This window comes from Accipiter gentilis, chromosome 9, assembly GCF_929443795.1.
Source record: "Accipiter gentilis chromosome 9, bAccGen1.1, whole genome shotgun sequence".
NCBI lineage: Eukaryota > Metazoa > Chordata > Aves > Accipitriformes > Accipitridae > Astur > Astur gentilis.
The window spans coordinates 23,403,477-23,419,039 of NC_064888.1; the positions used below are offsets into that span (position 1 = coordinate 23,403,477).

Consider the following 15,563-nt stretch of genomic DNA (forward strand, 5'->3'; position numbering starts at 1 on the left):
ATATATGCTGAAAACAGTGTTGATAATTCAGGAATGCTTTCATCACTGCTGAGCAGTGCTTAGACAAAGTCAAGGGCTTTTCTGCTTTTTACACCACCCCACCAGTGAGTAGGCTGGGGGAGCACAAGAAGTTGGGAGGGGACACAGCTGGGACAGCTGGCCCCAACTGACCAAAGGGATACTCCATACCATATGATGTCATGCTCAGCATATAAAGCTGGGGGAAGAAGGAAGGGGGGGGACGTTCGGATTGATGGCATTTGTCTTCCCAAGTAACCATTACACACGATGGAGCCCTGCTTTCCTGGAGATGGCTGAACACCTGCCTGCCAATGGGAAGCGGTGAATGAATTCCTTCTTTTGCTTTGCCTGTGTGCACGACTTTTGCTTCACCTATTAAACTGTCTTTACCTCCACCCATGAGTTTTCTCAATTTGACCCTTCCCATTCTCTTCCCCATCCCACTGGCAGGGAAGTGAGTGGCTGCGTGGTGCTTAGTTGCCAGCTGGGGTTAAAACCACGACAGCACTCCAGATGTGGTCTTACTAGTGCTGAGGGGAAGGCTCACCTCCCTCTTCCTAATGCAGCCCAGGAACCTCTTGGCATTCTTTGCCACAAGGGTGCATTGCTGGCTCACGTTCAACTTGTTTTCCAACAGCATCCCAGGTGCTTCTCTGCAAAGCTACTTTCCAGCAGGTCAGCTCCCAGCATGTACTGTTGCCTATGTTTATTCATCCCCAGGTGCAGGACTTTGCATTACTCTGTTGATCTTCATGGGGTTCCTGTCCACTCATTTCTCCAGCATGTTGAGGCCCCTCTGAATGATGGCACAACCATCTGATGCACCAACCATTCCTCCCAATATCATCAGCAAGCTTACTCAGGTTGTCCCATTATCCAGGTCATTAATGCAGCTGTTAAACAGTACTGGCCCCAGTACCAGCCCCTGGAGTGTACCACTAATGACTGACTTTCAGATGGACTTTGGGCAGCCGATCACAATCCTTTGAATGCAGCAGTTCAGCCAGTTTTCAATACACCTTACTGTCTATTCATCTGGTCTGTACTTTATGAATTTGTAAAGGAGGATACTACAGGACACAGTGCTGAAAGCCTTGCTAAAGACAAACCATAATCACTGCTGTTCCCTCATCCACCATTTCATCATAGAAGGCTATCAGGTTGGTCAAGCAGGACTTCTCTTTCATAAATCCATGCTGACTACTCCCAGTCACCTTTTTGACCTCAATATGTTTGGAAATTATTTCTGGGTTTGTGTGCTCCATCACCTTCCCAGCAACAGAGGTGAAGCTGACCAGCCTATAGTTCCCTAGGTCCTCCTTCTTGCCCTTCTTGAAGATAGGAGTCTTCAGGGACCTCCCCCAACCACCATGTCTTTTCAAAGATTATCAAGACTGGCCTCACCAGTGGCCAGCTCCCTCAGCACTTGTGGATGCATCCCATCAGGTCCTATGGACTTGGGTATATCCATTTTCTTTAAATGTTCTCTAACCTGATCATCCTCTACTGAGGAGAAATATTCCTTGTTCCAGGCTTTCCCATTGGCTTCAGGGGCTGGGGAATGATGAAGACAAACCTTACCAGTAAAGTCTGAGGTGAAAAAGGCATTGAGGACATTGCCCTTTTTTATGCCCTTTGTCATCAGGTTTCCTGCCTCTTTCAGTAGTCTGCCCATATTTTCCCTGGTCTTCATGTTGTTGATAAGCCTGAAGAAGCCTTTCTTGTTGTCCTTCACAGCCACCACCAGATTTGACTCGAGGTGGGCATTAGCTTTCCTAAGTCCATTCCTGCATGTTCAGACAGTTTCTCTATATTCCTCTTATGTCACCTGTCCCTGCTTCCACTTCTATGCTTCCTTTTTAGGTATGAGCTTTGTCAGGGGCTCCTTGTTCATCCATGCAGGCCTCCTGCCACCTTTCTGGGGTTTCCTGCAGATGGGGGAGGACTGTTATGAGCTTGGAGGAAGCCATCCCTGAAAAATCAATGAGATCTCCAGGACCCCTCTTTTCTCCAGGACCATATTCATGGGATTCTTCCAAGCATATCCCTGAGAAGGCCGAAATCTTTTCTCCTCAGGTCCAGGGTTGCAATCATTCTATTTGCCTTGCTGAATGATGCCTTCAGAGTGGCTCTTTTACAGATAGTCATTGGAACCTCAGGCAAGTTACTTGATTGCTCAATACCTCAGATTCCTCCTTTAGAAAAAATGAGGACAATAGCCTTTGCCTACTTCAAGGCTGCCTCATGTCGGTAAAATACGTTCGTCATAAAGCAGTAATAGAAGCCCCAAATATATCTGACAGAGATAAGTTAGAAAAAATAACTTAATCAGACCTCAGAAACAGATCTTAAAACTTTCTCTGTTGTAAGCAGTTTCAGCAGCGAGATCCACTCCTAACTTACTTCAGTTCTAACTGTGTCTCTGTTTCTATACCCACAAGTGTAGCCTCTGCTTCTGATACCTTTGCCCGGGGCTAGGCTAACCACTACCTCCTCACAGGTGATTCATGCATCCCCTAGTCCTGGGCAGATATCTGAACTCATAACCCTCTTCATCTTCCCTTGGTTGGGCCCATCTCCCAGCATTGAGACAACACTGAAGAGCAAACACTGATAAGCCGCATTAGGCACCAGCCATCTCTGTGCAGAGATAACGGCACATATCAGGCATAACAAGCACTGCAGTGTCACTCCCCACACACCTGTGGGAGCCTGCACAAAGGAAACCCACCCTGACACTTAGTGAAAGGGCTCCTCTTGGCCCAGCCAGGAATCCTACTTCAGACTGCTACTCTGGGGGAGCCCTCTAGCAAGGCAGGGAGCAAAAAGCTCCTCTCTGTCTTCACACTGGGCAGATAACAGAAGCCACCTACCTCTTCTTCATTACAGTGGTATCTTAGCATCTTAAATTCACTGATATGATTCTATGGTCATGATGCTCTTGCTGGGAAATCCCCATCTTACAGGTGAAGAAATTAAACCTCAGACTCCCAAGACTTAACATCATATCCTAGCTCCTAAACAGTCTGGCATCCTGGTGGACATGCATCTAATACCAATACCTGACCCTTCAAAACAATCATGTTTTGCTCTCATGCAGATGTTATCTGAAAGACATTTACTCATGTAAAACTGGATCCTTAACTAGGCCTACGTAGGGCTATTCTTCTATTACCCATAATGACACTGAACCAGGTATTAAATTACACCTCAGAGACTTGTCCCCGAGTTTGCAGCTCTCCCCTAATACAAGACATGGTCTGCAGAGGGCCCTTGCTGCCAGCAAAGACATTCTCTGCACAGTTTTGTTGGCAGAAGAAGAAAGAATCCACACATCATGGTTTATCTTTATGGAGAAGAGGACTGGAATTAATGATAGTAGAGTGGCTTCCTCAGTGGGCACTTCTTCAGAGGCCACCATTTAAAAAGTGACTATTACTTCTGAACGTAGAAACCACTTGTGGAACTCTTGCAGAGCAATTACTTTGTCACAGGGTAAAGCTCTCCATGTTTGCCTAAGGGAAGCACATCCCTTCCAACTGCTTCACCTCCCCTCCATCAGAAGGAACTGATGAAAGCTTGAGATGAGGAGGAGGAGGAGAAATTAGGATAAAGTAATGGAGAAAAAAAGGGGCTGTGACATGCATTTCTGGCAGAGGAGCAAGGAACTGCTCATGGCAAGAAATAATATGTAAACAGAAGAAAACAAACACAAACATAACACCAGATTAACACAGAATGATTCTGTCCCCATGCAGTGCTGGTCGTGTGCTGAACTGTGACAGACAGTTATGCCACTCAGCTTTCAAATCAGGCACCAAAAAACCTCAGCTTTTGTACCTCATGGCCCAAAATTCAGTCCTAGACACAGTATGTTTTACACCTGATGCAAGACAAAAAAGCCCACTGAGAGGTGAACAGATGGAAAGAGATTTCCTTAAAGTAGCTGTATTTCCTCACCCTAGAAGTACAGCCCCTCTGTACATGTACAGTGAGGAATGACCTCCTCTCCCCACAACTACACCAAACACTTTCAGTACATCCACCTACAAATGACACTGGCAGGCTCACTCTCACCCAAGCCTATGGCCACAAATCCTTTGCACTATGGCACTGCTACAAGCTGCAGCTGCAGAACTGCGTGACTGTAGGGCACAGAGGGACTCTCCAGATAAAATTTCAGTGATGTAAACTCAGAGCAAAATTTGTTTGTCATGGAGGTAAGAAGGATCATAGGGAACAGTTTTAATCACCCTCTGCCAGAATGTGTTCCAAACCTCAATTTTATCAAGCCACTGTGACAAACTCCATTCTTAAGGACATGATCAAAACATACAGAGCACTCTCAAATCTCAGTTTACAAAATCTTCTGCTCTGAATGAGATAGACTAGATTCAAGAATTCAGGAGCCTGAAACTCAGCGAAACTTGTTAGAAATTACTTTCCCCATAAACAAGACAGCTCTTCTTCAAAAGACTTAGGAACTCTAGGATTTTATTTTAAAGCCACATTTGAAGTTTATTTCAAAGCACACATTCCACGTGGTTTTTAAGCCTGAATGTGTCTCCTATTAACAATTTGGGACCTTCAGCAGCTTTGGGGAGTTTTCTGTTTTATTTTAAGAAGCCTTTGCTTTTCACCTTTAACCACAGTTCATGTGCCCGCATCAACACGTAAGAAGATACCCTCAACCTTTTTGATTTATGTTTTTTCAATACATCAGCAAAGATTAAAGTGTGGCTAAGCCTCCCCTTTTATCTTGGCATAATTCATTTTTATACCATATCAACCTTGTCCAGGGCTGGATATTTACATACTAACAATAAAGCCTACTTTTTAATTCCTTCCCCATCCCTTTAGCTTCATGTATTAAAAAGTGTCGATAGATAAGACTTGGCTCTCAAATTAGTGGTGGTAGCAAAGCAGAGTTCAAATTATTCAATTAAAGCACAGAGACAGCTATGTTTACTGTCCTCCCACATTGGAGCTGAGCTGGGATTTCACTCAGAGAAATTTCCCTGCTCTGATTCTGATGGAGGAGGAGTAGGTTTGATCATTTCCCCAAACCAGTTAAAACCATTTGGAAACAATGGTTTGAACACCTTAACTATTTCCTAGTTATTGACATTCCTATAAATACTTTGTGAAGTGCAAAGAGACTGAGGATACAGCTCCATGGTTTCTTTAAGCCAATTTATGTGTGGGTTGCACTCAGAATGAACAAGCATGCTCTCTTCCACCCCATCATCTCTCCTTCACCCTGTCATCTCTCCCCACTGTCCTCATTGTGTTGGAACTACTAGTCCTGCAGCTGCACAGCTAGCAGGGCCAGGGAGACAATCCACCTACAAACTAATCCTCCACGCTTCTTTTTCCTGCCAGGTCATTTCCTACTGCACAGCTGCATAACCACTACTATTAGCAGAATGAAACGTGGTGGGAACACATGGTTGCAAGGTGGGAAGAGACCAGTCCTGACAGCAGCTAGCACTTCAGTCAGCTCAGAGAAGCAATGAAACCATAGCATAAGAATCTGTTCATGCAGCTTTGACTACAAAGAATACATAGCCAAGCTAGCTTTAGACTGATGCATCTGAGTATTAGGGCAGAGAGCTCAGGCCAGGCTGACCGCCCAGGATGTACCCATGTTCTTGAGTAGTTTTTATCCACAAAGAGAGGAAAACCATCAATACACAATTGCAATTCTTTCCAACTCCGCAAAAGGCAGTGCTTCTCTTCTACAGGGCTTAAGCCAGCTCTCACCAACAGCGAAAACAGCCTTTACATTGACATTGATGGAACCAGATCAAATCTGCAGTATGGAAAATAGCAAAAACAGCAGCTGCTGTATTCCCCTTCTGTGCTGCTGTATTCCCCCCTGCACTGCCCTGCTCCCACATTCTCATGATTTTGTTCTATGTTTTTTTGATATCTCATAAAGCCCAAGTTCCTGGAACCAAATGTAAGAGTAAGGGTATCTGCCTCATTTAAAGGAAAGCCAAAATGTTATCCAATAGCTCTGCAGAGAAGTTTAGAGGTACAGAAGAAGAGCAGATCAATTAGGACAACACTGCACCCATAAAGAAACAAACAAACAGAAAGAAATCTAACCCTATCTTTATGGCATCGTCATGTGTTTGTTTTCAAAAACTTAGGATTTATAATTATATATCTAATTATTATTCTAATACTTTAAAAAAGATGCTTGCTCTAGAACTATTCCAAGAGACTGACAAAACATGAACACTAACAAAGAAGCCAAATTTGCATTGATACCAGCAGTGCTGACAACACCATGCTCTAAAGGAGGTGGCTGTTGCTGGAACGTGTACCATTTGTCATGACCGAATGTCTCCTTTTTCCTCACAGTATTTATTTGATGCAGATAGCAAAGCTGTAAAATACACACTATAAAGTCCACTACAAATGGCCACAGAAATACCACCTCTGAGATTCTGAGACCACTGATGGAGGAACTGCAGGGACCTGCAGTGAGCTCAGAGTCTAAAAGGCCCTTCACTGTGGGCTGGACTTGAGAAGGAAAGCAAAACAAGCACACACTCATGTTTGAGGACAAATCATGGTAGATCAATTTCTACTAGTGAAAAGGGCTTGTTCCTCCCACAGCACAACAGCATCACACACAGCCTCAGAATCAAGTACAAGCTGCCTTTTGTACATACACCCTTTCTGCTAAATGAAAGAAGGACCTAGGAAAAAATTACATCATCAGTAGAGATTGTATCTCCTCCAGACAAACCAAATGCTGCTACACAGAGACTCAAAATCATGAGTCAGTCAAAAGAAAAAACAAAAACAAAAACAAAACCAAATAAATCCCACCAAGACAAAAGTTATTACCAAACAGTGGGTCTTAGTGACCTTGTGGTATTTGAGCCTCCCTCACTTGCATCAAGGTCCTTGCATTTTTCCTCCCCTAGATCCAGGAAAACTAGTAACTTCATTTCGGCAAAAGTAATTGTATTACCTAACCCTTATCTGGCACTTTTTTATCTGTACCTCTCAAAAGAGGTCAATATCACTATCTGCATACGATAACACTGTTTGCATAAACTTCATCAGTAGCACACACAAGTCACTTCAAAGCATAGAGTTGTCCAGTACAAAGCCAGTAGCTGCTGTCACCAACACAACAGTGAACTGAGAAGAAAACATTTGTGAACCCTGTGCTAAAGCACAAAACCACCTCCTATATAATCTACTGACTTGAGAATTTGAAGATTGTGGTATAATATCAACACTGAGAGTCTGGATTTTTTGTTCATTTTAACTACAGGAATTGTCAACAGCTGTATTACCTTACAGGTGTTCGTTCACTCAGCCTGACCCTGTTGTTCTTCCTCAGGCTACACCCCCACTGAAGCCAGTGGAAGCTTTGCCTTCTCAGCTGGGCCCTACATTAGCTGGATGAAAAGTTCTGCTGCCTCTGGCTGTACAGAGGTTAAAGATAGGCATCTGCCCTTGTGGTAGAAAATTGAGATAACTGGACACACTCCTTTATGTCCATAAGGATACGAAAGGTCCACAGAGGAGCTGATAATTAGCTGTAAATAACAGAGTACTGACAATAGTGATATGATTATTATTGCCACCCATTTCTGAATCAGTTATACATTTTGGATGTGCCCTCTGCTCCCATTCCCTTCCATCCCCTGGCAAAAAAAAATCAACACAATCCCCTTGCTGCAAAACACTTCAGACAATCAAGAGCTTATCTAGGCATCTCAGTGATTTTACAGTGTTACATGTATCCTAGTATCACAAGAATATGTTTTACCTTGAGGCAAATGTTTTAATTTATGTGCATGTGAGCTATTTGCAATACCTCCACCAAATGGAGCCCATATAACCCGTCGGATGGCTTTCACCCAATCTTCCATTTCATTCTGGGAATTAGCCATGAGCAGGAAAGCCTCATGATTGACAGGTATCTTTTCCCGGTCCCCCGCACCACCTGAAAGACAAAATACAAATCTCTTTTAGCATCTAGTTCAGAAGAGAGCAACCAATGTTTAAAACCACCAAAAGTGTGGGTCAAAATGATGAAATGATTATTTTAATTGAGCAGTTTTACACACAATTCCTACTCATGTGCTGCAGCACCCACAAAGCACAGGTTGGTAGAAGATCAAAGCAGAAATGCAAAATGTGCATTTCCAGTGTGGGAACCTGGAAATTGGTTATTGCTCAGACAGCAGGTACAACAAGTGAAAGCGCAGGCTGTAGGACCCTACAGGAAGAGTATGAAATGAATTCCACGTACCTGTGCTGAGGTACTGAGAGATTATTACCCCAAAGGGGGACCAAGTGAATCATAAGACATTTTAGTGCTTGAGATGCAGAAGTCGCAAGATCATCATCGTCTTTCCACAAGTCCCTGGCAATTTCTAGTCTCAATACAGAAAGAGACCCATTCTGATATTGGATCCAATTCAGAAGGAATGTTTTGAAGAGAGTTAAGACTTGGGGATATGAATCTGACTCTCCCACTTGAAATAAGAACTTTAGGAGCTGTTAATATTGGCATGCAATATCTCAGGGAAGTAATGACCAGAATATCAAATGCATAGAATATCAAATGCACTCAAGCTGTCATATACATCTGTCACTTGTGGATACTCCAAGACTTAGATTTTTGCCCTTCTTTTCCCATTTTCTTTGTAGGTCAGCACCCACTTCAGTCAGTTTAAATCTTTCCCTCCTCCCTCATTTTATGTTCCAAAGCCAGATACAACCTAATGAGGACTGCATAAACACATAAAAGCTTTATTGGAGCAGCCTCTGTATAAAAAGGCTACTGATCCTGTCCAACACAGCAGCTGCATCACTAGCACCCTGGAGCTTCTCCATCACCATGGAAACTGCCTTTGGCTTTGCTACGGAGATAACATCTTAGCCGTTGTGTCACTGTCATTTCCACGCTTACATGGCTTTCAGTACCTACTGGCAAGCTAAAGCTGCCAGCCAGTGCTGAGCAGCTGAGATTGCCTGTCCATGGAATTCAGAGATAAGAGCAGGACGATGGTGTGCTGTGGTTTCTGCAGAACTGATTTAGCGTACACAGAACGTATGCCTCCTAAATCCTTGCTAATCTGTGGAAAGGAGCAAGCTGGAAGCTGCCTGCAAGCCAAGGAAGTACTTTTACTTACTATTAATTGTTTCCTGGCCTAGACACACTCATGGATCATACACTGATTTGCAAAGAAAAACAGGTAAAATGAGATGTGTTGGGAAGGATTTTGTGGCTCTCTGAGATACAATTCACTGAACTCAGAAACTGAGGCAGTCTTTCAGTAAAGAAGAGAGATCACAGCCACCTGAGACTAGGCATGCAGCTTAAGAAACAAAAGCCACGATGCTTTTTCCCCACATGTATCCAAATTCTGCTTCTTTCCTCATAGCATCCTCTCAGACAGTCTCCCATTTTTAATTTACTGAATGATTCACATTCTTTAAGATGTATGAAGCAGGACAGCTCTCTAGCTCAAGGCTAGGATGCAGGCATCTGAATAGAACAATGCTCTACCATACTCCACTGCAAGGAGGACATACTTCATCCTTTACATACAGAACTGTCAGAGCAGGAAATTACAGTCTGTGAAACTCCTGTCACAGCTTAATTCTTTTCCCAACATAGTCAGCCTTATGGTGAAAGCAGAGGTCACGAGGTCTAATTCTTGTACCTTACCTGGCAGACGTATTGCCATGCCCTTTCACATCTTACAGGAGATACGATAGCAAGAAAGGGGCTTTTCACAGTCCTCCACACACATCAGAAACAGGGGTTCAGGATCTGGCAGATAGATGGCCTGAGCTCAAGCTAGCTCTTCAAAGGAACAAAACAGTCTCAAAAAAAAAAAAAAAAAAAATCTACTGTGTGGGTCTCATCACCAGTAATCAACTGAGCTTGGTCAAGGTAAAACCAAGATCCTGTTCTTTTTTTAAGGCACCCAGCTGAGTTCTTGCCCACCCAAGCCATGAATCTTAGCTTAGAATTAATTACAGACCGCAAATTTAGTCAGAACAGCTAAACTAACCCATACAAAAATTACTATATGAAGCATAATAAACAGAGAAGGATGAAGATGACTTCTTACTGGACTTCTGCAGAAATGGTGTCTCAGCATCTTCCCACTGAATCGCTGTACCATGGGGACTTGAATATAACTCCCCTTCCCTTAAGATGTTACTTTGGACCAGCCAGCTACCTTCTAAACCTTCATGGGCCTTTTTCACTCAAGCATTTAGGGAAAACACATTTATAGTTCTATTTGAGTATGTAAAATGTAAAAACAGGATGGGGGAAAAAAAAATTCCTGTACATGCTAGAGACTTTGCCAAAAGCTACATACAGCTCCTCCGTGGTTGGCTTTCCCCACTGAAACTTTAAATAGGAGCAAGGTCATGACCCTACAACAAGCTGCCTGTGGGAGAGTTAGTAGTGACTAGTCACATAAGTACAAGCAAATGAAGACAACTCCATGCATGGAGGCTAGTTTAGAAACAAGAACGCACTTCAGAATTGCTTCTTAGAGAAAGCCTCCTGTGTTAGCTTGACACAAATATGCAGTGGCAGAGCATACAGACCCACTTATAAACGAATTTATTTTTTTTTTTTAATAACATTTTAATCATGTTCCTTTCCACACATGGCTGGTTCCTTTCACTACATCCTTGAGGCAACAAGCAGAACTACAGTTCTCTAGAGGGCAGAGTTCAGACATGTCTCTATGTTGTTTTAACATTCAACAGGTTTTGAGTCTCAGTAGTCACAAGAATGAGAAACAGCCAAATTCAAATACGTATTTCTTCTTAAAAAAAACAAGGAAACAATGCCACATACACCTTCTTCAGAAGTCCAGAATTTTACCTGAAATTCACAGATACTTTCATTTTCTGGGCTCAAACACAAACCAGGATCTTGTTATGGGTTTCAGATATGAGTTGGCAACACAAACACTGTATCGATTCAATCACCCTAGTCTTTAGGAATTGTTTCAGGAAAACGATTTGAAACCTTCCTGCCTAGAAACACTTGGATATGGAGTTTTAGTTTTGCCTCTCACAGCAATATGAAGCAAGCATTCAGATACTGCATTCAAACATCATCTCTACCACTAACAGAGCTCCAGCCCTTGCTACGGTTGCTGTTAGACTCTAACCCTGAAGCGCACAAGCACTACTTCTGCTGGACGAATCAAACAGAGCTCTGGCTACTCAGCACCATGACAGGGAGGAACACTCTGCTAACAATTTCAAACACAGACAAGGGCTTTTCATTCCCTTGAACAGAACTTCTCACTCATCTTTAATCGAGCTCCTATACAAGCAAGACTGGCCCTCAGAGACAAACTGCGTAGCTCAGGATTGCCACAGGCAGACATTCCAGTCCTTCTGCTCAAAGCTGCTTTCATCTCCACACCAGAAAAAAAATAAAACTGTCTGCAAACACAAACAGAGTGCAAGCACCTCAGTAGATGTGGCAGAAGCGGGGGGCTTAAGTTTGGGGATGAACAGTCCACCTGCTTCAGCATTAACTTATGACCAGGGCATCCTGCATTCAATCACCTGCTCTGGGGCAGATTTCCAGTGCACGCTGGACAAGATGCACTGGATTCCACCCCTATCCATAAAGCAAGTTGGCAGCACTACTTGCCTCCCTCCCAGGTGCACAGAAACTGAACAACTTCAAGACCAGGAAAGGTGATGGTAACCATACAGGTACCTCCAGTAAATGTAATAGCCTATAAAGATTAAGGGACTTATTTTGTTACTGCTTACCATCAGAAGGGCTGCAGGTCCCAGCTGACTTCAGTGCTTTGCCACCCCTGTCTCAAGGTATCTTTGTCAAGTTGCTTTACATACACTAGTAGGTATCTTTGCCTGAAGCGAACAGCATAGCTGCAGGCCCCTAGCTGCGTTGCATGAATTCTCTCTCTGCCAGGCCCAGACTAGTTAAAGCTGGCAGAATTGCTCTCATATGCTGTCTGCTCATGTGGTTTGTGTAACTGCATTTCATATGGCCTTGGAGCCATCTGCTGCTGATGTCAGCTGTATAGCGTTCACCTCAGAGTAACATGCCACCTCCTAATCCTTAATAACAGTCCTCCTTTTAGGTCTCCCCTATGCCCCACAACAGGGAAGATTAAATATTGAAAGACTGGGGCTAAGTGACTTGCTGAAGGTCAGATGGAATGCTGCGACAGCAGCAAGAATCACAATCCACATTTCAAAGCCCTATTTACTGAAAAATCTTCCTTTTTGACAATCCTTAGTCTGGTATGCATTCGATGGAAATTGCAAAACATAAGGCTGCCATTATGCTGTATTTATGCGTCTTGTGCTGTGTTCCTGCTCAAAGAATCTGTAACAGATATTCAGTTGCATCGCTTCCTTTATACAGCTGTTTCCAACCAGGGAACATGGCAATTTTTTGTTTGCCTTGAACTTCATTCACTCAAGCTTAGCCTTCTTAAGATCAACATTTGTGAAACCAAGCCTTAGATCCCCTTTGTCTGTATGGAAACAGAAGTTCAGGGGGAACAGGACTGGACTTCCTAATAGGAGATATTCGTGCCCCATTGCACGTAAAAGGAGGAACTTTTCTATTCTCAAGTAAAGCCGCTGTCAGGTTCTGCTGAAGTTGGCAGCTTCTTTTTTTGTTCAGACATTTCCCTTCCTTCCACCCCCCCATCTGGTTTGCCTTTCACCCATTATCTTGCATCATTCTGCTTACTGATGTGCTTGTGTATTGTCATTGTATCAACTCTACTGAAAATTTACACAATTACAAATGCTTGCATGTGTGTATATATTTACATGTTTGTATTGCTTTGGTGTGGATAGTAGAGTGGTATTTTCAGTAAGAGTGAAATTTAGTTGGCCATGTGCATGCTGCTGCAGCAAGTGGGGAGGCAAACGGCAGTTCAAGGATGAATTATGAAAGGGGTGGCTGGTGGGTAACGCAAGGCCCAGCTGACAAGTTTGCCCTCAGTACTAAAGCAAGTAGTAACAGGAAGCCTTTGATTGCAGACAAGCAGCAACAAAGATCTTGACAAATGGACAAAAACTAGCACCCACAGCTGAAAAGAACAATTGCAATGATTCATCTTCCCTGACCTGCTCTTCATGATTGTCTTAAAGTTGAGTATCAGATTTGGGGCTCCAAGATCTCCCCGACAATGAAAGAAAGTGAAAAATGAGGTAGATTAATTCTGTCAAGATTAAGGGCAGCTTTATTAGGGGGACTCTTTCTTTGCACAGCAGGAAAAAACAATCAAAAAAACCCAAAAAAACCCAAAACCCCAGTCTTGAACTTTGGATTATGAAAAGAGACAGAAGAAATATTAGTGAGTATGCAAAAGGTCATTAACAGTGCTTGGAATAATCACTTGAAACCTAATTCCATTTCTTCAATCATTGCCTTTGATTCTGGCTAATGCTGAACCTCTATCCTGAGCACTCTTCCCCCGAAACAGAGTTTTCCAAGAACCTGAATGCTAGAGATAGACCCTGTCTATTATACCTGAATCTTAGGTTAACCTGCCATCAGCATGCAGTTTAAACTTGACTACAACCAATAACAACTCTACTGCTTTTCTGCTGTTTTTTCCAGATTATCCTTTAACAGAAGGGAAAACTTTCTGTGAATACAAAACTGATCTTGAAATGCTCCATTTAGTCTACTTGAGAACAGAAAAAACAGCAAGAAAAATCCATAGTAGTCAAGGAGTGACAGATAAAAATAAGGAAAACTGACAGGCTCTACAAGGGTATGATCAGTGAATAATTGAGCAGTACAGTAAACATAGATGTGTGCTTGCCATGATTTTTGTATTTGTATCTTATCTATATCCACCCACCCATCTATCTATATATGGGATATCCAAGTTGGAAGTTGATTTGGAAGCTGAAAGAGTAAACTCATGATCACACTTTAAAAAGCTTACAAAATTAAGAAAAAAATGAGGTTTAGGGATTTGGTATCATAGGGAATGAAAATAAAAGAAACAAGCTTTGAATCAAAAGAAATTTATTATGTCTCAGTTCCAATGGACAACATACTGGCAATTTTTTCCTAAAGAAACATGCACCTTTGTAGGTGAAGGGTGTTTTATTTCTACAGTTTGGAAGGAGTTTGAGGGGATTCTAACATTCAACTTTCATTGGTTGTGTCAATGAGGAAAGTGAAATCTTAAATACCTTTTATTGTACCGAGTAAGTTCAGCTCAAATTGACATGGTTCAGATTTTCTTAGGGCAGGATTTACAAGCAGGCACTAAAATCTCATTGACTTTTCAGTCAAATATAATGCCTAATTTCTTAAATGCTTTTCAATCCACCAGGTGTAATGATAGTTATAAGTAGAAGATGATCAAATTTTCAACTAAAAGTCCTCACAGAGGATTTCTGTGAGTCCCTAAATGATTTTCAGATCCCAGATCTCAGACCTCATCCCAGGGCAGGCAAACACTCTAAAGCCACTGCCACCTATGAACTAATCCAAAGGCCCTGTGATCTGTTCTCCCCTCCCATGCCTTCTGTGGTTTCAGACACCATTAAAGTGCTTTTTAAAAGCACCAACAAAGAGATTAGACCTCAGAACTGTGGTTTCTTATGCAAAAATTCTGACAAGATTTAACATGAACAGAGGCACTGCAGCTTCTCTGTACTCGTACACAGACTACAGAAAACCCTTAAAAAGCTAAGGCTCTATTTCAGTTGTCAGGATCAAGTGTATGATTACTAAAACTATACGCAAGAAATGAAGATTTGGTTTAATCTTTGGCCTTTTATACATAAAAATTGTATCAGGTTAGCTTGACTCTCCTTCCTGGAGATGCCTTTCTTGATAATGTGTGTGAGCTGTACTACTCTAGCTTTATCTATTAATTAAACTGAAGAACTGGGTAATGCTACCAATCACTTTAAATAAACCAAAACCTTGAAAATAAACAAACCCATATTCCAGGTAGGTGATGTCACACTCCAGAAATTATGGCAAACAGAAAAAAAGATGCAAGATAAGAGGAAGGGGAAAAAAACCAATTTCAAGTACTCTTAAAGGAAAAGCAAGTAGCATTGTACACAAATGCCACCTTGAACACGTGCTTATAAAACCTGCTTACACATGTGTTCAGTGCTTTGTAATGTTTAAGACTATGTAAACTGATTTATATTTTTTTTAATGTGCTTTACCTGCCTTAGGCTGAACTGTGAGAAGTTTCAGTAAAAAAGGTTCAGTCATTTTTAAGTTACACTTCTGGCATTAAAACCTATTTATTGTAATAGTACTCCAATGCTCTCGTGCCTCCGTGTTTTCAATTATTTGACATTTCAGAGAGGAGACTACTATGCTGCCTGGGATGTGCTGCTCACTGTGGCCATAAAGTACAGTTTAACTTGGCTAAGGTAAATTCACAACTGTGGGAAGGCCACTCCTACTGCAGCAGCCCAATATTTAGGGCTGAGATGAGCCCAGGTATAATAAGCAGCTGCTAAGTACATTATTTTTTTCAAGG

At 42.3% G+C, this 15,563-nt stretch overlaps 1 protein-coding gene across 3 annotated transcripts in view; it reads right to left on the minus strand.

The window, feature by feature from the left end:
- Nucleotides 1–15,563, minus strand: part of LOC126043100 (rho GTPase-activating protein 22-like) — an 86,254-nt gene that overhangs the window by 32,676 nt on the left and 38,015 nt on the right. For 2 of the 3 annotated variants that reach the window (XM_049811019.1, XM_049811021.1), the window contains exon 2: nt 7,820–7,996. In XM_049811019.1, coding sequence (XP_049666976.1) covers nt 7,820–7,996 — 177 coding nt within the window. The remainder of the gene's footprint in view (nt 1–7,819; nt 7,997–15,563) is intronic. The other variant, XM_049811020.1, reaches the window with a different exon arrangement.